We start from the raw sequence: 22,495 nt of genomic DNA, 5'->3' as shown, positions 1-22,495 counted from the left end.
CCAATTATTATTGAAACTCCAAAAATGCATGAATGGGAATAAGATTGGCATTCGAGCCCAAAGTTGATCTATTTACGGAATTATAAAAACCATGTGGTAGAAACCCTTAAAACTGTAAATGAAACACTTTAAATATTTCAATAATATAATTTTATAATTTTTCCATAGCAATCTAAATCTAAAAAGCGGTAAATATTCACATCCTAGTAGATTTCTCTAATAAATATTAAATATATAAAAAAACTAGGATGGATATTAAGTTCATCCTTTCGAAAAGCTTTAAGCTGCCCCCTTGCTTACACACCAAAGTTGAAATTGGAATTTGATCAAATATCACCGCAAAAGGTGGTTCGCGGTGATAGATGATAAAACACAATTACAACTCCACATTATATGTATTTAACAAATACAACCCTACGGAATCCGTGAACTGTTTCAAGATTAAAAAATTCTTAACTTCAACATTGCAAAATGAGAAATTGTCGGTTAAAAAATTCAGAAAATTATTTTTCCTCAACAAAGAGAATGAAACGATAGAGAAAACGTCAAGATCAGAAATTCAAGATCAATTTCCTCAATATGAAAAATATGAAAAACAAATGAGAAAAAAATCAATATAGGGAGTAAGTACAAAAATCCTCTCGATCCCTTCATTCTCCATAAAAAATTACTAGTGGTCTATAGACAATAAATCGAGTTACAGGTCAAAATCAAAATCAGAGTCATAAACTTATTCCATTGCGTAATCCAAAATATGAGTTTCCAATGGGTTTCCAGGTATCTCAATCCTAATTGGAAAAGATGGTAGTTCGTAACACTTTTCGTGTTTTTCTGAAGTTGGCGGTAGAGCCAGCATCTCGAAGTGACTGTTTTGGAACTGAATGATATCCTTCATCAGAGTCCTACAAATGAAACAAAAACTTAGACAAAGACAATAAAATATAACATGTTATGAGCCTATTCTCTCAGAATGGGTTGTAACACCAACGTTGTCAGACGTTGCTATCTGAAGAAAACACTTTTTCCACACCAGAAACGTGCATTGCGAGAGTGGTTTTGTTCTGGTGCAGGAAAAATGTCATGAAGGTAGATCAACATGCTTCAACTCAATTTCAAACTTCAGTACGATGCAAAGGCCACTATGAAGGTCAGAAGACACATCAAAACTGTTGGATAATTTTCAACTGATCTGACCGATGTAAGTTCTGGGGCACTAGACGTGGAATATGGTATTTTGTATATTCCCTGTGCCACAGTGGACATCGAGTTCTTAGATGCTCGTAAAAAAGGGAAATTACGATAGTTGGCTGTGAACACTGTACTCACATCATGCCTCTTGGGATTTTGGTTTGCTGGGATGTGTTCCTGTAGTTTGGGATAAGGAGTATAAGTTTGTTGAAGTAGGATGGACTTCACGACTCCCAAATCCAAAGATCCATCCAACTTCAGCAACCCATACCTCATAACTGAAACTGTCAGCAACCCATACCTCATAACTGAAACTGTCAGCAACCCATACCTCATAACTGAAACTTTCTGACAACAAAACTGACCATCCAAAAGCTTCAGTTTCATATATTCATGGAGTTATCGATTAAATGTGCTGGATTCTGGAAAACCACGACATAAGGGCAGCCAGAAGTCAAATATCTACCTTTTTATGAACATCTGTGAAATTGAAACCCAAAATATTTTGTTCCATCTGCTCCAGAACCTACATTGGCCAGACCAATAGGTGAGTCTCCAACAGAGCCAAGGAACATGAGCTGGCTGTCCAAAAATCAGAACCAGGCACACAATAAGTTTCAGAACACCAGAACTATTCCACCCATTTATCCTTTCATACCATAAGGTTCCTAAAACTTTGTCAGCCTGTATTGGTACACTTTTGCTTCCCCTGTCATTACAAGATATGAAGAAAAATTCAAAAGTGTTTTGAATGTTTGTGTTGGTGCAATTCTATCAGTTGAACTAATGAAGCATCAAGATTATCCGTAATAATGAAAAAAATATCATGAAACTCAGAAACTCACCAAATGCTTTCATCCATGACGATCTGCACCTTCGGAATGGGGAACCCGTTGAATGGACTCGCCACCGGCAATGTATAAGCACCCATATTCTCGAACACCATCCAGTCACCCACCTTCATCTCAGGCAGCATAACCTGCTCCACAACCTGGTCGAGTCCATCACAAGTCGGCCCCCAAACGCTGCTGCGGTAGTACTTGGAGCCGGGATGTTCCTTCAGCGGTACAGGATTGACCACCTAGATTATAAATCGAAAAATAACATGACGTCACTCTAAACTCAATGCTTATGATAATGGCGGATTAGTTTTTATGCAGCGTCATGATATTGGTATCGAATGGAAGATTCTGCAGAAGAAGTTGAAAAAAATAATGTGAAGTCACTTTAATTTCAATATGGCAGACCGTCCAAGATGGTGGACTAATTTTTTATGCACCTCCATACATATATGTATTAAATGAGAAAGTTTTTTTGAGGAAAAGACGGAAAATGAAATGACCTCACTCCAAATTCAATGTGGCGGATTCACATAGAAGATGATTCATGTTTTATATGCATTGCCATGATACGGATATCAAATGGCGGAAGACAAAATGGCGACTATACTATTTTGAATATTAATAACTGGACAATGGTTAGGGACAGTTCAGTGGTGCTCAAAAAAATTATTTACTCTCTAGTTCATCAAATTGAAATAAGGTTCAGTGGAGTTTTTAATTATAGATGTTAGTAGTATTTACACTAATGGAAAATTATGATTATACTATGTGACATTTTTGGATTTTTCATTTGTTCTGAAGGACAAAACCCGTAAAAGTCCGTTGGCACGGAACACGTCAATAGAGGTTCTCTTCTTTTGAGTGTATATACATACCTGGTGATCGTATAGGATGCAGTTGAAGCGTAGGACGCCGTCGTTGATGTAATACATGCGGTGAATTGCCAACTCTCCGGTTTCCTCGTCGATTTGGGTGACATTGCGGATCGAATGGATGTTGCAGGCCAGCGTGTAGGCTGAACTGACGTAGAAGCGGCCGGGTTCAGCTATCACTTGGACTTCCAGATCAGAGAAGAAGTCGTCCAGAGCGACATTAATGACGTCCGCTATCTATAATGATAATAATAAAGCATTCATACAACCATTTACAATTGGGGCAACAAAAGAGTACACCTGCGAAAACTATTTGAGTAGTTTTAAAGACCTGAAAGTATAGAAACGTTAAAAAAAGCAAAAGTATCAATCGTTTCACTTTTTCAAGGTAAAAGTTTTTTAAATGACATACGAAAATTGGCGCAGTCGGTAGGATCCTTTACAACTTTTGGAATCGGAGTACCCTTACTATTAATGGTGGATCCCAACCTTTCAAATGAAGAATAAATAACAAGCCCAGCCATTGGATCTTCCTAGATTTGACAATCTGTACTTATAGAGTCGAAGGTATAAAATGCACTTTTGATAAATATTATGTCATTGTCTGTTCAACACGACTCTTCTGTACATTAAGATCCCTTATTAACGAAGTTGTATTATAATATTTCGTAACTGGGCAAAAAACAAACGTTGACTCACCTCATCAATCGACGTTTCCTTATCTCCGGGAAATCCTCCGCCCAGGTCTAGCAGAGAAAACTGGTATCCCAAAGTTTCGGCGAAATCAAAAATTTTTCTGGACGCCGATATCGCCCTACGGAACACCGGCGGTTCGCGGCACCCAGAACCGACGTGGAAACTGACGCCGATGACGTCAATGCCCAACGATTTGGCGATTCGGAGAAGCTCGGGAGCCTCGGTATCGGGATCGCACCCGAACTTGTTGCCCAGCTGACATTGGGCTTCCTCGGCATCACAACGGATACGGATAACCATTCTGTAATTGGATAATGATAATAACGGTCTTTATTATAAAACTTGTTGGCAGTTTGACATGAGCAAGAAATATTCGGACATTTCTAATATTAATTTGAAGTTTTTGCGCCCCTAGCATTTCCTTTTTCAGTAAAAAAAGTTCAAAATTCTTGCTTGAGGTTGACCTACGGCATAAGGAGACGTCAAAGAATTTCACACAAACTTAAAACTGTTGGCTGGTTGAATATGAGTAATAGAAGAGTTCTTCATTCTGCAGGACTCTTCCATAAAGTCATACTGACCAGAACCCCAACATATCTGCATAGAAAAATTACTCACAACCTCAATGTTAGAAATAAAGGTTTATTAACAGCTCCCAATTTTGAACTTGAACTTTTCAGACGCTGTTTCAGTTATCAAGTTTGCGTAATCTATATAAATATTCTTGAAATAATCAAAAATAGTGGGCTTCAGCAATTTCAAATTAGATTTAAGAAATATTTATTTGAAACTCAGTGATCTATTTTATTATTATTCTCATCATACCATGCCTTGATTACAGTAGAAAGGATTATTTTATAATAATACTCTTTTAACACCGTAGCGACTTTTTGAGGTTAAGTGGAAGAGCAATTAATAACGATTTATCGTTATAAAAATTCAACTTGGTCTTTTGTTTCCAACCTGTTCATATTTTTGTCCATACTGTTCATGAACTGTTGAACCTTATCAGTTGTAAACAATAAAGACAATTATTATTATTATTAAATGGAGGTTGTGATGAAAATTTTGTCTATTTTGAAGTTTAGAAAGGTGTAGCGTTTGTTTATATGATATCTTTTTCAAAACCGTTACAAATGTTTGGCGTACAAATTGAATGATAAAAACTGATTTTCATGTATATCAATGATCATAATTTCAAATAATGATCTTGGCCGGATTTTTCATTTGTATAAAAAAATTCTCTTTTCCAATTTAATATCTACAATTCTGAAATAAATTGTAGGAGTGACCATTTGGGCCAGAGCTCTACAAGACATCTAATAATATGTTCTGAGTAACTGTGTCAAAAATATCATGCACAAAAGTTTCTGACAGATGTCAAATATAAAGTGGAATAAAAACTCAATCAAAAATAAATAGTTTCAAGTATTTCTGTTTCAATTCAAGCTACTGATGTATTTTTGTAACTTTTAATGTTTTTTGACTTTTAATATATACTTATTTTGTATTTGCACTGCTGGAGCTTGTAGGTTATGTTATGGCTAGCTCGGTAAGTTCATATAACGTGTCTTTTATAAATTTGTATGGACTTTCGTGATGAATAAATTGAATTTGATTTAATCACTTTTAACAAATACATGAAACTGTTCACTTTCTTTCTAATCTAAAATGAATTTGATATGAAGCAAATTAACAATAATTGTTTACAAAAACTCATTCGAGATTGTGGAGACGCAATTGTCAGATCTCTGGCAGCTAACTCACGCTATGTGTTCCATATGAGAAGCATAAACAATTTTTCGGAAACTTTATTTGTAGTACTTGCGTACTGCACAATTGTTATAAAATTCAGAAGTCATCTTTCATTGGATAAATCGAAAAAAAAAAACTTTATAGTTCCTTATCCGTTTACATGTGAGTAAAAAGCTAATATTATTGGCTTTTTAATTATTATTTATTATTGGCTTTGGGGTACACTATTTCTCAAAACTATTTTCAACATCCCTAACGAATCAGTAGACTGTCTTGGACTCACCTCGCATCAGGAAACAGCTTCTTGACCTTGAACAGCTCTGTTTCATTATCGAAAGTCATCTTAGAGACTCCTGTAGCTTCTGCATGCCTGATGTGGCTGGCCTGTTTCGCCGGATTGGCATAGATGATGCGGTTGGGATCCACACCCAAGTCGAGCACTTTGTTGATTTCCCCTTTAGAGGCGCAGTCAAAACTGACGCCGAGTGAGTTGAGAGTTTCCAACACGATGAGGCCATCGTTGCATTTTACAGCTGTAATAATGGAATAAGTTCAAACAACAAGGAATACTATTGGGAAGTGTTGAAGAGAAGCTCCGTTGAAGAAAAGTAAACCTAATTATCGTTTTATGCGTCATCTTTGAAGTTTTACAAAATATAGGAGAAAAAAATTTTGTACCAGCAACATCAGATGATTGATGCTAATTTAGTTAGTGAAACCGTGTCGAGAGACAGTATTCTGTTCTAGCGAGGAAGCATTGTTTTCAATACACACTTGCTTATTTCAAAAACTCACTGTTAACGAACTATGCAGTCAATTTGTAAGCTGTTGCTGATAATAGAATGATAAAAGGTAAACTTTGCGAACGTCCTAATATCATATATAATGGTTATTCGTGAAAACATAAAAGGGAACCCTCTTAATCCATTTAGGTTAAGAGGTTAGTTTAAAATACTATATCAATTTTCAATTAAGCCAAGAAAGTTCAAAAAAATAATACTAATTATTATCAGCTATAATATCCCAAGGACATTGATAACTAACGAAATAATTTTATCACAGTTTTCGAAAGCACGTTATTTGGTAACATCCCGACGCCGAAGGCGGAGGGATGTTACCTAAAATAACGTGCTTGAGGAAGTTGTGATAAAATTATGAGTTATTTATCAATGTTCGAGGGATATTCGGTGAGAAAATTTTTTGCAATTCGAACAAAATTATTTATTGAACACACAGTTATTAAAAGAACAATTCGTATAATGATATAACTCCATAAATATTTTCCAAGTGTATTTTTTACTATTGACAGTATTTTTTGGTGTATTTTCTTCAATGATTTTGTCAATTGCCGCATCATTTTGGACACCAAAGCGAGGAAGTGACATTTTCGAAATAAATTGAATTACGTATAATTTATTAAAAGTGATATTATATAAAATTTATGACATTAAAAATAAAATAAATACAACAATAAAAATTAATTGGCGCTCCGGGGCGACTTCATTGATTCCAGTGGCGCATTTGCTTTTTCAGCTGCAGGAAAACATTTATTTATTGGAGCCTCTGGAGACACCCTACATTTTGTTTTATGAGAGAGAGGACATTGTTAGATCAAGATCTTCAGATGATGTGGTGCTGCAGGTTTTTCCGGGTTTTCCTGCAGCTGAAAAAGCAAATGCGTAACTGGAATTGAATTACTGAAATGTCAAACAACTTTATTGTGTTGGTTGCTTAGCAATGTCATGACATAAGTGATAACTACCCGTGAAAACTATCCATGGGTAGTTATCAGTGTAATGATGGTTTTATTGGTTATTTCGACACACATGATTAGAAATAGACAAATTTGATAGGATAATTTTTTTGGCAAAAAAGTTTCATTTCAACCTTTTTCTTTAAAAAATTATTTGAATACTTAAAAAAGAGGAATGAAATAATGAATTCAACATTTAGTGGGATTCGTTTCTATTTCACCATTTGGCAACATCGGTTATAGCTAATAAAGGACAATGAATCTGTTACCTGTATGAGACAAACAAAGATGACATATTTCAGAGGCGTGCTGTTCTGTTTACTTATGTTCCGAGACATTCTGTGACATATGACATTTTGTGCACCTAACCTATCTTCCTCTATATAAATAAATAACAAAACAACTGTTGTTTATGTGGTTTGTGGAGGTGGTATTGAACTATAATTTATATTTTGCCTTAATTATTGATTCATAAAGATAATTTTCCTTTTTGAAAGTAGAATATTCAGGAACGTATAAATTATTTCAACTTGATATAGGCGCTGTTGCCAATATGTGAATTAGAAACAGATCCCTATAAAAATTAAAACCCAACATTTGAAACATCAATTTGAATACTTTTCAAAGTGAATTTGAAAAACTCATGAATTAAACTCAACTTCATTTTGTTCAAACTTGCATTTGCTGTAATGACCAAAATTGAGGAACATTCCCCATTCTCCGATGCTATATGAAAAAAAATATCGTCTCTAGTTGGAAATCATGTAGGGACACCTCATAGAAAGATTGTTAGATATACATAAAATGAAATAGTTCAAGAAAATTACCGTAGTGTGGTTGAACCCTAGGCAGTTTGGCGCTCCAGATCTTGTGTTTGCGAACAATGTCGCCAACATCGCAAACGTAGAACGCCTCCTCTTGATTGTTGTTGGCGACGATGTTCCTGATTACGGACAACACGTTCGATTTGTCGTCCAAGATGTGAACTCTGTCTTCTTCGTTCGAGATCCTCATTTTTGTTCGGTGTTAGAGGTGGATTCGTTAAATACAATTAAAAAGTTAAAGTGAAATAAGCAAGCTGAAAGAAAAAAAAAAGGATAAATATCAGAGAGAACATTCATTACTAATGTAATTGGCTGTTTTATTGGAAATAATGATCCGTCATTGAATTATACTCACGAGGCAGCCTGTGCTCAGGTTCGCACAGGTTTATTTGTTTAAAGGTTGTTTATTATATCCTAGATGATGCTAGCAACCCCACGGTGGTTCGCCGTTCAGGAAGATTTTCCAATTGTATGGAAGTAGAAGGCTACTAGTATCTGGGTTAGCTTCACACACAACACGACCCTAGAAAATAAAAAATGTCATCACTCTACAACAGAAATTGAATTTCAGAAAATAGCTAGATCGTTTTGGACATGTTGGCAAATAGGTGCGACACCCATAATATTAACTAAGTATCTAATCGAATAGTTCGGAGTTTATTTATTTATTTACTAACGTGGCTTACAGAACAAATAATAATTTAAGCGAATTTATTAAAAACAATGAAGTGTTTCTTGAATACAAATAATAATAATAATAAATAATTTCAGAAGGGGTGTATTTCAGGGTGATTCCCTCAGTTCCCTTCTCTTCTGCATCTCACTATTGCCATTATCCGTTGCGCTCAGAAACACTCGAGGGTATAACTGTGGCACCCCCGGAAACCGTAGGCACAAGGTCACCCATCTGTTTTATATGGATGATCTTAAACTTTATGCCTCTGGAGAGAAGGATCTCCATCATTCCTTGAGGGTGGTGGAAGAGTACACGCATGCTATCGGTATGAAATTCGGGATAGACAAATGCGGAGACTACGGAGAGGATGTGCAGCTCGTAGATGGAAGCATCCTACACCATCTGGATGCCGGAGAGACGTATACTTACCTCGGGTGGAACAACGCCACTCACAAGAGGCAACAGCAGTGAAAAACTCTCTCCGCGGCTAGTATCAGCTCAAACTGCGACAGATCTGGTCATCGGAACTGTCGGGGAAGAACAAAGTTGCTGCAACAAATATGCTTGCCGTTCCAATCTTACTCTACTCGACGTGAAGACCCATGATGCATCTCTATAGGAGTTTGCATCCCAAATCGTCCGTTCCACGGTTGTACTTCCCTCGACAACAGGGAGGCCGTGGACTTTTGAGTTTGGAGTGTCTACATGAAAGAATGGTACTGGATACAGCCTGTAAAGTCGTCAGGAGTTCGGATCCCCTTCTCTGCATGGTCCGTGACCATGAGAGAGCAGGAATTGGAGCATTTCTCCTTAGGGCAGCTGTTCGAGCAGCTGATGAACTCGGTATAGTTTTCGACTCTGAACGAGGTGACCACAACTCTGTCACCGAGTTGGAACCCGTTCAGCAAAAAGCTCAGAAAAAAGCCGCAGAGATCACTTTACTTCTGCGGAGACACAAGGATAAGCCAATGCATGGGGTCTTCTTCAATAACATTGGAGACCTTGGCTTATCAAAGCGCCTGACGTTCGCTTTTCTCAGGTCGAGTGGGCTGAAGTCGGAAACTGAGGGTTTCATCATCGTTTGCCAGGATGGTGTCTTCAACACCTTAGTCTACCGCAGTCGCGTGATGGGTATAGAGGTTCCTGACACAAGGTGCAGTGCCTGCCGCGAGGCGCCTGAGACCCTAATGCACTTGCTATCAGCATGTCCAGCATATGCGGTCTCGGCCTATATCCATCGACATAACGCGGCCCTAAAAGTCGAATCGTAAGGAGTAATCTATCCAGAGCCCAAGATTCTTTATCACATCACAAAACTGTACAGGAATGTTATTGATGGTAACACAAACTCCGCATACATTTGTAGATAACAAAGTGAGACAACATTTTTGAAAAACGCTGTGAAAATTACATAGAGAATTGGTCCCAAAATGGATCCCTGTGGAACCCCACATGTCAGTTCTCTTGTTTGAGAAACCCTAGTATTGAGTACAACTCGTTGCTTTCGACCACTTAAATAGCTATCAAAAAACAACAGATTCTTCTTCATATCGGTCAATATATTGTTGTATGTTCCGAAATGTTTCTTTCTAGTTCTCGAATTTGAGATGGAATAGAAATGAAAACAGCATTTTTTTACATCGCGGAACGTATATTTTTAATGAAACTTTCCATATTTGAATGAATTGTAAATACTATCACGTGTATGCTAATTATTCGGTAAATATCGATTTTTCAAAAATGATTCACTTTGTCAAGTACACAAAAATTATTCATCAGAGCATAAATTCTTCAGCAAAACTACTAACATAACGGTTCATTGAATTTGGAATAATCATTTATTCAAAATGAAAAAGTTGATTTTTGGGAAAGAAAATTGGTGGCTTTCTACTACTCTATCTTGATACAAAAAAAAAGATTAGGGAATCTTCCAAAGAAAGGAAAGAAGTAATCAAAGAAGAAGTAACTTTCAGACACAAACTGAAAGAAAGTCCTCCTGAAACAGCTACTTTCATATAAACTAATTAATTAATTAAAAAATTAATCACTCCTACAAATAAAACCCAATTCTAATCCTCAATTCAAATATAAGATTCCTGGCTGGGATTGAATCGTGAACAGCATACGATGTCATCGATGACATAAGCAGATCAAGCTTATTCCGTGACATTAAAAATCGTAATTCATGAATGAATAGTGTGTATTTTCTATAATGTTATCCAATTTGGTACTGAAGAGCCTTAGGACAAGTGTCTTACGGCGAAACATAGATGTATACCAGTGAGGATGACAGTGTTCCATGTAAGTGCAATTTGTTTCCATTCTTTTAAAGTAGAACTCATGTGAATGATATCTGATTAAATTCCACAACGAATGTTTGAAATACAAACTGAGTAGAGAAAAGTACCTTCTGTATAATTCTGTGTTCATATAGAAGTATTTGTTTCGAAAGAATTTTTTTCTTTCGTGTAATTCAATGTTTATATGAAAGTAGCTGTTTCAGGAGGACTTTCTTTCAGTTTGTGTCTGAAAGTTACTTCTTTGCATGATCTACACATCCATGTATAGAGTTACTTATTTTCCAATTGATTACTTCCTTCCTTTCTTTGGAAGATTCCCTCATTTTTTTTGTATCAAGATGGAATAGTAGAAATCACTCCTAAAAATCTAACCCCTTCAATTCGAAAATGTTGATGTTACTTCAAATAGTCACATCGATTTCCTCTTTTCAATTCGTTCAAAAATAAATTACGATTTTTATTTTACATAAATTATACCAATCTTAGTGGCAATAGAAAGACAAAACAACAATTATCAACATCAAATGAACCGGAGAAAAGTTATCGCTGGGGTCATGACAACTACCCAAATTTTGAAAATGATTCCAATTAGTGCAGTAAAATTAGCTCACAAACCTGGAATTAAAAAAATAGCTGAAGTATTTCGAGTTTTTTAATAGAAGGAAATGGGAAGAAAGGACGGAATTGGATGTTATTTATTTTTGCAAATTTAGAGTTTGGGACCGATTCAGACATCATAGTCCTTGCATCAGTCTTTGTCTCAGTCTCTGTCGATGTCTTGAAACTTGGCAATATATAAATAATTATTCTAATCCTGACAATCAATTCTAACGACATGTTGATTTGAAATGGTTGAATAGTTATATATCAATGATATTGTGGTGTGATATCTACATCAAAGTAATATCAGGTGTACCGCAAGGGTCTGTTCATCATTCGTAAATAACAATTAGTTTTTACCCGATCAGGTGATTTTTATTCAAAATGGCGGTATAAGAGCCATGTTCACCAAAATCAATATGGCGGCACTACGGCGTCATCTACGGAAACATTGTTAAACAACCTGTCGTAGTGAGTTTGCTTAGTTTTTAAGAAAATATTTAGGAATTTAAACTTTTACCAATTCACGTCAAATGATTGTCGGAAATGATAAGAAGAATTGGGTCCAAGTATAACATCAGAACCTGCTTCAGATCCGGAAACATAACATCAAGTGGTCCTAAGCCGAGATCCAGTGGTTCAAGAGGAAGTTCAAAGAAGCTCCATATATGGTCAACGACGCATTCAGCCAAGCTAGCGTAGAGATACGCAAAATATGAAAACCTGTAATCGAGCGTGGAAAAAATGTCAACTTCCGCTGAACCGGTGAAGCTTAGAGAGGGAATAGATGCTTGAGCTCGAATGACCTATAAATAGACATCTCTCGGCGAAATAGTCCAGTCATCACCCGAAGACGAGTGTGGATACTAACAATCGAAACGTCGTGAAGTAGTCTTTTGTTCATTTTCATCTTTCATCTTGATTATTTTGATCGTTTTATTGTATTTTTATTTTACGTTTTATTGCTTAATATAATTGATATTTCAGCTATTCATTTTGATTTCATTTGTTCTTTCATATATTTCGAATCATATTAGACAATGGAAGTCCGCACTAGTAAAATTAAAAACTGTTTTCCTTTTTCCAATAAGCGAGTATGGGTATAATTTGGTCAAATTTGACTGGACTAAAGTTTCAAAACTGAAGTTTTGAACCGAAAACATAGATTTATATTGTGCAAAGCATTACCTGAACAATTAGGGCTCCCAACGACGTTTCTGATGAACATAAACACATGAAAGATCCTTTAGTTAAATTGTTCAAACAACCCGCGGGTCATCTAAATCACTTGTATCAAGAAAGGACGGAACAAGATCACAAAAAAGCTAGGCTTCCGCACGAGATTATCCACAGCTAAGTCGGACCACGGAAACTGAATCCAAGTAGGAGCAAAAATGTGACCGTTCCGCAAATTTATACTTCTCCCCACCTTAATTTCTACAATTCCTATCAGTTTGTGACGACCTTTAGCCTTGTCCGAGATAATGACTTTAATGATAATGACGATGAACTGGATATCGAATTATAATAACAAGGAGATAAATTTCAGAAGTACATTTCTTGCCAGTTTGCGTTCTAACGACTTTTAACAACGCTTTTATCCAACGGTCTTATCACATTTTGATAAATTTTGTTACACGTGGAGATATAGCTGTAGATACACATAATTAGTACTTAATATTCATTTAATTGAATAGATTTTATGAAACCGGAAACAGTAGACATGTCGAATCATGCAAATTTTCATAACCAACGACCGAACTCTATTCTCAAATCAATTTTAGAAAAAAGAAATGACTTATCTGAGCACATTTATGAGAATTTTAATTTTTACCGCATAGAACATAAATAAAGGGTCTTCCAACAGACTTCCGAACTTTGACAATTGATAACGGCCATCTTGTTGAAGCAACATCTGTCAAATTAGTTGTCATTTATTCAGAATGTTTTCCCAAACCACCAGGGAAGGTGGTTTGGGAAAACAACACGTGCAAATATGAAAATTGTTTTATCAAAATGGGTGTTCTGTTTGAACAACGTACCGCGCGCATCGCTCATTTTACGGTCACCATAATCGTCCTATCGAGAGGACTTTTAGCAATGTGGTGGAAAAATTTGAGTCCACTGGTTTAGTAAACGATCGACCAACACCCGTAGGTCGACGAAACGCAAGATCTGCCGAAAACATCGCCGCTGTCTGTGAGAGTATGCAAGAGAATCCAAGGCAGTCGATGTCGCCTCGCTCATAAGAACTCCCAGTGACCCAGGAACTAAAGGTAAACGACCAAAGACATCGAATGGGCTCTAGATCAGTTGGAAACCGACCCTAATTTTCAACGAAAAATCATCTTTAGCGATTAGGCCCATTTCTGGATGAATGGATCAGCGAAGAAATAAAATTGTCAAATTTGGGACGATACAAATCCACATGGGGTGGATTTCGGGGTGGTGACGTTATCGGTCCATATTTCTTTGAGAACGACGTTTGCCAGGCCATCACTGTCAACGACGACCACTATAGATCGATGATTACCAACTTCTAGTCCGGTCATTATACAATATTGAATTAAGAAAAGTGCGACAGAGCTAAATTTTGGTGAAGACCTTTACTGTACCATAAAAAATTAAAATTTGAAAGTCCCAATATGTCCCATGAGCGCTTCAAAAGTTATTCGTGGTTAAAGGTCAAAATTTCAGGTTTTTTGAGTTTTTCTCGAAAACCGTGAGTTTTATCAAAAAGATACCTCAGACCAAAGTTGTAGATCTCAAAATTCTCTGCAAAAATGGTCCTTACGATTTTTCCTGTAAGTATCACCGTTCCTGAGATCAATTGTAAAAGTCACGTTCTATGTAATATGCACACATTAGCCACGTATATACACATTCAAGTACTTAAGCAAGTAAAAATCCCCTCTACCCGTATGGCCTTGAATATAACATCTGGTTACCTATTCTATTGTCCATGTGACGTCGTTCATGTGCCTGCTTCTTTTAGTGTTAAACGTTCTCTTCGAATATACGTATTTATTACAAGCGTCTACTATAAGATTTTTTAATGATTAATATTTGAAAAAAAATCGCAATTTTGCTTTATTTGCTCTAAGCTTTTGACTGAAGGTGAAACTGTTGTAGTTAATCGTGGAATGCAAACTTTAATCGATGTAAGTGATGCGAGAAGTGATGAGTTTACTGAATATTTAAGAGGTCTAAAGTCCGTTACAATCCACGTGGATTGCCGAAAATCATACACCGGAAAACTTCAATTGCCGCAGCAAAAAGACAACGTGAAGATGAACCGGCCAGTACTTCAAAAGTAAGTCCACCTCGTACTAGAGCACGAGTAAGTGAATCCAGCTTTAGTTTTAAAGAAAACTACTTATTTTGTGGCGATGACGCAGATGAATAGGCTGAGAAAAAGAAACCACAGTCTTCGAAAAAAAATTTACAAAGTTTCTACACTCAAATTTAAAGAATCTATTTTGAAATTAGCTAAAGATAGTTCTGATGACTTATCAAAAGCTGTCGTTGATCGTATTAATTTTGAATATGATTTAGTAGCTGCTACTGCTAAATACCATGATAGTTGTTACAAGTATTTTCTAAGACCTAATACTGGCGGTAAAATTGGGCGTCCACAAAGTGAGGCTGTAAACTCTGCGATGGAGGAAATTTATGAATTTTTGGAAAATAGTAACGACTGCCAGTTTACGTTAGATGAATAAAGAATGTTTGTAAAAATGTAGCTTTAGATAACCGAATCTAAAAGTACGATTGAAGTTGAAATATGGTAGTAGAATTATTATTACAGAGAGACCCGGGAAATTAACATTTATTTTTATTACCAAGACATTTAAAGTCAAGCCTGGTCTAAGCCTGGTCTAATAATAAAAACTTGGATGAAAAAGAAAAACAGAGGAAAATTTTGAAAGCTGCGGCAGCGATCGTTCGAGAAGATATTCAATCTTGTGTGTTTGACAATAAAACGCGCAGAGTGGTGTGGAAACATGTGCGTATTACATAGAACGTGACTTTTACAATTGCGGTATCTCAGGAACGGGGATACTTACAGAAAAAAACATAAGGACCATTGTTGTAGAGAATTTTGAGATCTACAACTTTGGTCTGAGGTATTTTTTTGATAAAACTTACGGTTTTCGAGAAAAACTCAAAAACCTTTTTCGTTATTTCATTACTGTTTTCAGGTCTAAATTGACCGGACTATTCTTTTGGCCCGAGTTGGATGATCTGAACACCAACAACATGTGGTTTCAACAGGACGGCGCTATGTACCACACAGCTCATGCCACATCGGATATTCTGCACGAGCGATTTAAGGGCATGGTAATCTCACGTGTAGGTGATGTGAATTGGCAAAACCGAAAAGGTGCGATTTGTCCCTGTGAGACTTCTTCGTGTGGGGTTTTCTCAAGTCACAGGTGTTGACAAATAAAAAATTTCCATGTCTCACAGACTTTTGTTTTATTTGAATTCAAAGATAGGAAGCGCTTAATGAAAGATACTATAGTTATGTAACCAGATTTTTTTTCTATAGTTATTTATTTATTCGCACAAGTTATACAACAATGTTATTAAAACTAATGTGTTGCAAATAAATTAAGTTTACTCACAAAAGGTGAACCTTGAGCGTGAGATGTTAAACAACAAGCTACATACAAACGTTTATTTATAGACATATACAGGTACATACACAGGACACACATAATAGTAATGGTGAAGAAAGATAATGAAACGTCTTTAAAATAATGAATACTTTTCAAAAATTATACATATTTTCTACTATTTTAGAGGCGGGGAATTTGGAGAACCCATGAATTTATTTATCGTCTGAAATGTTTCAAGTTCTGCATATTTCTCAAATTGTTTGGTAAAACAATTCAATTCACCCAGCTTAATATTTCTGGGAAGTTCACCTTATTCGCAGATGACACTACCATACTTTGGAATAATAAAAACACTTGTGAGTTGCACAAAATAATCTCTGTGCCGACTTGAAAAAAGTTAAAGATTGGTGTCATTCAAACATTTTATCTTTTAACTCAACTAAAACAAATTTATATTTATTTATTATCAATCAACGAAACTTTTTTTTGAAGACAGATAACTGGAACCTTAAAATAACACTAAATTCTAGGAGTCTTCATTGACTAGAATTTAAAATTTGTGGATCATGTTAAACAACTCACTAGAAAAGTTTCCTCTGACTGTTATGTTTTTAGAGTGATTTATAAAGAATTGGGGTTCAGCACTGCAAAGATGGCGTACTATGCACTCATAGATTCTCACTTACGCTACGTAATACCGTTTTGGGGAGCATACAGTCCAACTTTATTCAAAAGTCTATTAATTTTACAGAAAAGGGCAATACGGTATATAGAAAACCTTAAACCAAGAGACTCCTGTAGAACCTTTTAAAAAAAACCTAATATTCTAACGGTAACTGCCTTATATATACTGGAATCTGTGTGTTTAATAAATAAGCAAATATTAAATTTTGCTGCATCCTCTTCCCATTATAACACCCGAAACTGCAGACACTCTGAAACTCACTGTGCCAACTAAAAACATTACCAGAGACTCCATATTTTACAACGGTGGAAAAATGTACAATCATTTGATGGACATAAGATCTGCCAATATAAATGACTTCCAATTCAGGAAGTTAGTCAAACAATTTCTATCTGATAGACCCTATTATAATTTGGATGAATATTTTAACGATAGCTTCTAATTGACTGACTTACTCATATTTTTTATCATTATCTATTAAGGAGCTCCTATGTCGTTACTTTTTATATCTACTCTTTTATTAACTTGACTTTTACTTGTTTATATATACATATCTTTTATATCCTCCTATTTAACATAGTTTGTACCCATGCACTATTTATATTTTTATTTTTAATTCAGTTGGTATGTATTGCAAAGTTTTATAGGCTGCACCTCCAGCAATCATTCCATAACTAGGGTAGCTCTTACAGTGATTAATATAATATTTTCATTTGGCCTGCGGTGAATATTTTGGAATAGTCTGGTATAAGTTTTTCACAAAGGTCAAGAAGATGTGAATGCGACGCTTGCCCAGCAAATCAACAACCGATGAAATATTGAGAACGTAAAAAAAAATGTTATAGAGACTCGTCGAATGAACTCTTTGATAAAATGTTCATTTAATATTTATTTTGCATATACTTTTTTATTCTATTGATACTTTTATCTAATCATAACCATTCCTAATTTTCGTATTGTATCTTTGTGAACAAATTTTCGCCAATACATTTATAGTTTCTTAGACTAAGTCAATAAGATGTGAATCATCTGACAATAAAGTATACCTTGATTGATTGATAGTGTATAAAGTTAGGTTTTGGTTTATCGCTATTTAAAATTTCATCCAAATATGTTCATTATTATAAGATAGTTTGAAAAATGTAGTATACATTGAGTATACATTTTTCTGTGAAATTTGAGTTTTAGTAGATTTCTGGAAGTCTATCTGATGAAAAAAAAATTTGTGTTTTATAGAAGTGCTTCCATTTTGAATGGGCTCCACTCAATAACGCCAAAATTAATTTCATATCGATTTCCAGTACCTTCTATTAAAAAAAAATTAAATTTTCCAAAATTAAGGTCTATCATGACTGGTCTATTATGAATACTAATTGCAATTTACATTCTAAATGAATGTGCTATTACCAAATATATTGACATATTGACAGACCAAATGGAAATGTCTCCTAGCATATGGAGAAAATATTGAATTAAAACCAATATTTCAATTCAAAAGTATTTACAGAGCACTACAAACAATAAATATTATTGACGCAACATTCAATATGAAGACAATACGTTGGATTATATATTTTTCACAAGAAACAATTCAAAAACCTTGAAACAAAACAAGAAGAGGCCACCTCAAAGTGAACGTATCACACTCACAACCACTATTCACTTCAAACTATTCTGGATTTTTTCCAACAACATTTCCATCCTGTCATTCATGATAGGCTGTCCCTTCTTGGTCCTTCTCGAGAGTTTCTTAAACTTCTCCGCCTTCTCTTTACGGTACTTCTTTAGGGCTGCCTCTTTCTCCGCCTTCTTCCTGAGAAACTCCTCCACTTTTCTCTGCTTTTCATCCTTCAGTCTTTGGAATTCTTGCTGGGCTCTTTCAAAAGGCTTCAGCTTTCTTCTGGGAGGATTCTCGACGGAAGGGGACTCCTCTTCCACAATACCTGCATTGAGATTGTTCTCATTCTCTTCTAGTACTCGGTGTTCGTCGTCGGAATCCCGGTTGCGAGGATCGTTGTAGATTTTAGAGACATCGATTGCAGGGCCATCGTTTTTTATTTGTTTGTAGTACTCTCGAGAGACGGCAGCTTTCCTTCTCTCTTCCCACTGATCAAGTTTGTATTTTTTACTGTACTTCTTCAGCCTGTACTTTTTTTTATCAAATGGTTTCTTGGTGGCTTCACTTCGACTCTCGGCTGAAGGCTGCTGTTCTTGCTGGTTTTCAGATGTCATGACGGGAACCTTCCTGAGGTTTTTGTTCCTTGCTTCAGATCGCCTGATGAAAAATTTTTTGAAACCGCTACTACTTGCGTCACTGCGATTGTTTTCGTGTTTTATGAGCTGGGGTTTTTGTATGTTTTTTTTAGTTTTTTTCAGGAAAGGTATCTTTATTTTGCGGGCGCCATTTTGGAACAACTTGATTCTTTTCATTCTTAACTTTCTTACCCATTTCAACGAGACTGTCTACAATTCAAGGACCTGAAAGGAATAGATGATTTTACTTCGAATTCTTTGCTTTCAAGCAAAATTCCTGTCAATTCGTGTATTACATGACCCATACAGAGTTGAGAAGTATCAGTTTGGGATTTCCCAGTTTTGGATTGATTAAGTGAAGATTTCTTTTCAAATCAAACAAGACATCAAAGAGGTAATCAAATATAATGATGTTATTTCAAATATTCTTCCCAACTACATATGTCACACCATCCCTGAATCAACTGTTAAAATATGTATAAAAATGTTGAGCTTGTATATCCAGAGCTTAGGCGGTGGTCCAAAAAAATTTGTTTTCTCATTTTCCTATTTGTTAATCAAACCTAAGAGGTCAGATAGATAGTCTTAATTTGATTAGCCATACATATCTTAGAATCATGCTCAATCTCATGCAGAAAATTGTCTGGAGTTATGTGATAAACTTATCTTAACAATCTATGAACACATAAATTGGAGCAGTTAGCTGAAATTACACAAATTTGTGTTCTAGTACTCAAAGTTGAAAAAACATTTCTGTTTGTAAGCAGTAACTCTTCCTGATATATTTGTGAAGCAGTACATTTTACTTTGAACATTAATATTGATTGTGCACAGTACCTTTTACTTTCACTGTGAATCAGGTACTTTTACTTTGAACATTACCTTTTACCATGAAGTTTTTTTTTCATATAAATAAGTAAATGAGGAGAGCAGTAACTTTCACCGCGAACAGTAACTTTCACTTTGAACATTAACTTTGAAGGCGAACTGTAACTATTACTGTGAATAAGTTTATTCCATATAAATGAGTAAATAAGAGAAGCGGTAACTTTTACTATGAATCAGTAATTTTTACTTCCAACATTAACTTTGACTATGAACAGTACCTTTTACTTTTACTGCAAAGAAAGTGATTTATGAATGCAATTTTGAATGAAGATATAAAATTTCGCAATGGTCTTGACCTATCTCTGTTTTCAGGGAGCTTAAGAATGGTTAGTTTTTCTAGTCAAACTCTTAATCTACAGAATTGCAGGATTGGAATTCATTAACCTCAAAACAAAGAATTATAAACAAACTGGTAAGATTATTTTCGTTTATTCATTATTTAATCTCAGGTTTGTTTCTTTGTTTACAAATAAATAAGTGAGCTTATGTTTTTGCATGAGTTTTTACAAAATGTATTGATTTGGAGAATATTTTTGCACAAATATGTTTTTCGGCGACATGCCAAGATATTTTCTAAAACAACTCTTTCATATTTGAAACAAAATTTCTAATATTTATAGATTCTAATATATACAGATATGTACAACAGGTCTCGTGAGTATTTTTTGTTTCTAAAAGATTTTCAAGTATATTTTAAATCGTTTCCAAATTGTATAAGTTTTTTTTCATACAGCAATATATAAAAACGAACTCGAAATCGATTGTTAGACTGCTTAAAATATGTAAAATGTTAATAATATTTTCAATGTGTTCTACTACAGTAAACAGTCTATGCTGAGAAAGAAAGAAACTAAAGGTCTGTGTTATTGAACAGGTTCAGCAAATTTTAAATGTTCAATTTCGTTAAATTTTGTATATAAAAGTCAGAGCTTTTGTAAACACTTCTAACATCATCTTAAAGTACTTCATTATTCATACTATAAATATTCTGTAACTTGTACAATATTTTGTTTCAATTTTTTATAAACGTCGTAACTATTTTGCATACAATAATTTTCCAAAAATTTATAAAATCTTGTACTACAGTTGATCCAGGGATACTATGATTGGCCATATTGCTCACAAAAGACAAGTAAAATCATCTACTATTCAGGTAAAAAACTCTTCCGAGTTTACATTTTTTAGCTTGTATAGTGTTTCTGAATGAATTTACTGTTATTATTCCAAAGTAGATCAAAGTTTTGACTTCATATTCATTATCGCTGTACAACAGCACGTGAGTCTTATCACCCTTTATAAATAAAGAGAAATGAAGCAGTCAAAAATATTTTTCCCAAAAATTGATTGGTTTGAAACTGATGAATACTTCCAACAAACAATATGGATATTGCATCATATTGAGATAACCCTGATGATAAAGTTCTAAATTATATGACCAAACTCATTTTTCCTTGATCTTTCCCTGAGCCTGCCAAAGATTATCATTTTCATAAACCAGGTCAATGTTCCCAGTAGGTACAACAAAATTTATCATTTGGCAAGGAATGTAAACAGTTTAATCCCGTGAAGTGAGGATGAAGGCTGTTAATATCTTCAATAGTAACAAGGGGACTATAAGATCCATGACTTTGTTTTTTCCAACAGTTATGTGGGAGCAATATTAAAGTATTCACCAACTGAAAGACGAATTCGTACTATACAATGCACAATAAATCGAAAGATAAATTGAATGGAACAATCGCCATGGCATAAAAAAACACGTAATTATATGGGCAATAAATATGAATCATCAATCCGTCCAAAGTTCACGGTTTCAGAACTGATAAATACCAAATGCCATAAATAAATCACGCACAAGTGGCACACATATGATTTTACTGTAGTTTAAAATGGAATCCTTACCTTCGGCAGCCACCCTCTGGGTTGTATATAGTTTTTAGGTGGAATCTTGAGTTTTTGGAAAGACAATTGTGTGAAAAACACGTCCGTCCTGTGTCAATCAACTGATTCTAACAATTTTTCGCAACACTTATTGTAGATCATGCCTTTTACAATATAAATTCCACGAAAATGCCCGTGACAAATATTAATGGCAAATTTCGTTGACAATCTACGAAAGAAAAGGAGAGAGGATTTGTCAGATAATGCAATTATTGATTGTAACGAAATGAACGAATTGCCAACTTGAGAATTTATTATAAGTGGGCGACCTCTACCTTTCTCAATTTGAACGTCAAACTCTAGGAAAACATCAAAGAATCGTTGTTACAGGTATTCAAATATTTCTGATTATATCTATTGGTATATTCTCTAACAGATATGAAGATCGGATCTTCATATTGGCTAGTGGATACAAAAGGTATTGTCCAGTGTGTAAAATTTAAAATATCTATGTATCTATGAGAAAATGTGTCATGGAGACCCATATATGTGTGTGTTCGGATAGGTTTCCGCGGTCAGTAATATGGATTGTCGACTGTTAAAAGTGGATGTACTTAAAGTATATATACAGTCATGCTACTATAAATATATATATATATA

The 22,495-nt window shown here is 35.0% G+C and overlaps 1 protein-coding gene and 1 long non-coding RNA gene across 3 annotated transcripts; one reads left to right on the top strand and one right to left on the bottom strand.

Moving 5' to 3' along the window:
* Nucleotides 1–127: 127 nt before the first annotated feature.
* On the bottom strand, nt 128–22,091 carry LOC111508213 (ornithine decarboxylase). Of its 2 annotated transcripts, none has more exons than XM_074179623.1 (8): nt 21,857–22,091; nt 8,286–8,453; nt 7,934–8,184; nt 5,637–5,886; nt 3,602–3,899; nt 2,906–3,139; nt 2,034–2,269; nt 128–902 (listed from the first exon to the last, which is right to left on the bottom strand). In XM_074179623.1, the coding sequence occupies exons 3-8, from the start codon at nt 8,118–8,120 to the stop codon at nt 731–733; spliced, it is 1,377 nt and encodes a 458-aa protein (XP_074035724.1). In that variant the 5' UTR covers nt 8,121–8,184; nt 8,286–8,453; nt 21,857–22,091; the 3' UTR covers nt 128–730. The 2 variants fall into 2 exon arrangements, with proteins under 2 accessions (XP_074035724.1, XP_074035725.1); XM_074179624.1 differs by lacking the exon at nt 21,857–22,091 and adding an exon at nt 12,695–12,894.
* LOC141484614 (uncharacterized) lies at nt 13,107–16,256 on the top strand. Its single transcript, XR_012466708.1, has 2 exons — nt 13,107–14,819; nt 15,709–16,256. It is a non-coding gene; the product is annotated as an uncharacterized lncRNA (long non-coding RNA).
* Nucleotides 22,092–22,495: the final 404 nt, after the last annotated feature.

The sequence above is a fragment of the Leptinotarsa decemlineata genome, unplaced genomic scaffold (assembly GCF_025532065.1).
Source record: "Leptinotarsa decemlineata unplaced genomic scaffold, Ldec_3_MD MMD2_tig00026282_RagTag_RagTag, whole genome shotgun sequence".
Classification (NCBI taxonomy): domain Eukaryota; kingdom Metazoa; phylum Arthropoda; class Insecta; order Coleoptera; family Chrysomelidae; genus Leptinotarsa; species Leptinotarsa decemlineata.
The sequence above is the reverse complement of the archived record's forward strand: the minus strand, read 5'-3'. Positions and strand labels throughout refer to the sequence as shown.

Bases quoted from the DNA above. Each gene is read 5' to 3' on its own strand.
- LOC111508213 (XM_074179623.1), bottom strand. From the start codon at position 8,120: ATGAGGATCTCGAACGAAGAAGACAGAGTTCACATCTTGGACGACAAA. The intron at 3,900-5,636 runs GTGAGTCCAAGA...ATCCAATTACAG, and splicing joins AAGCTGTTTCCTGATGCGAG to AATGGTTATCCGTATCCGTT. The intron at 903-2,033 runs GTGAGTTTCTGA...TTTCATTTGTAG, and splicing joins GTCATGGATGAAAGCATTTG to GACTCTGATGAAGGATATCA.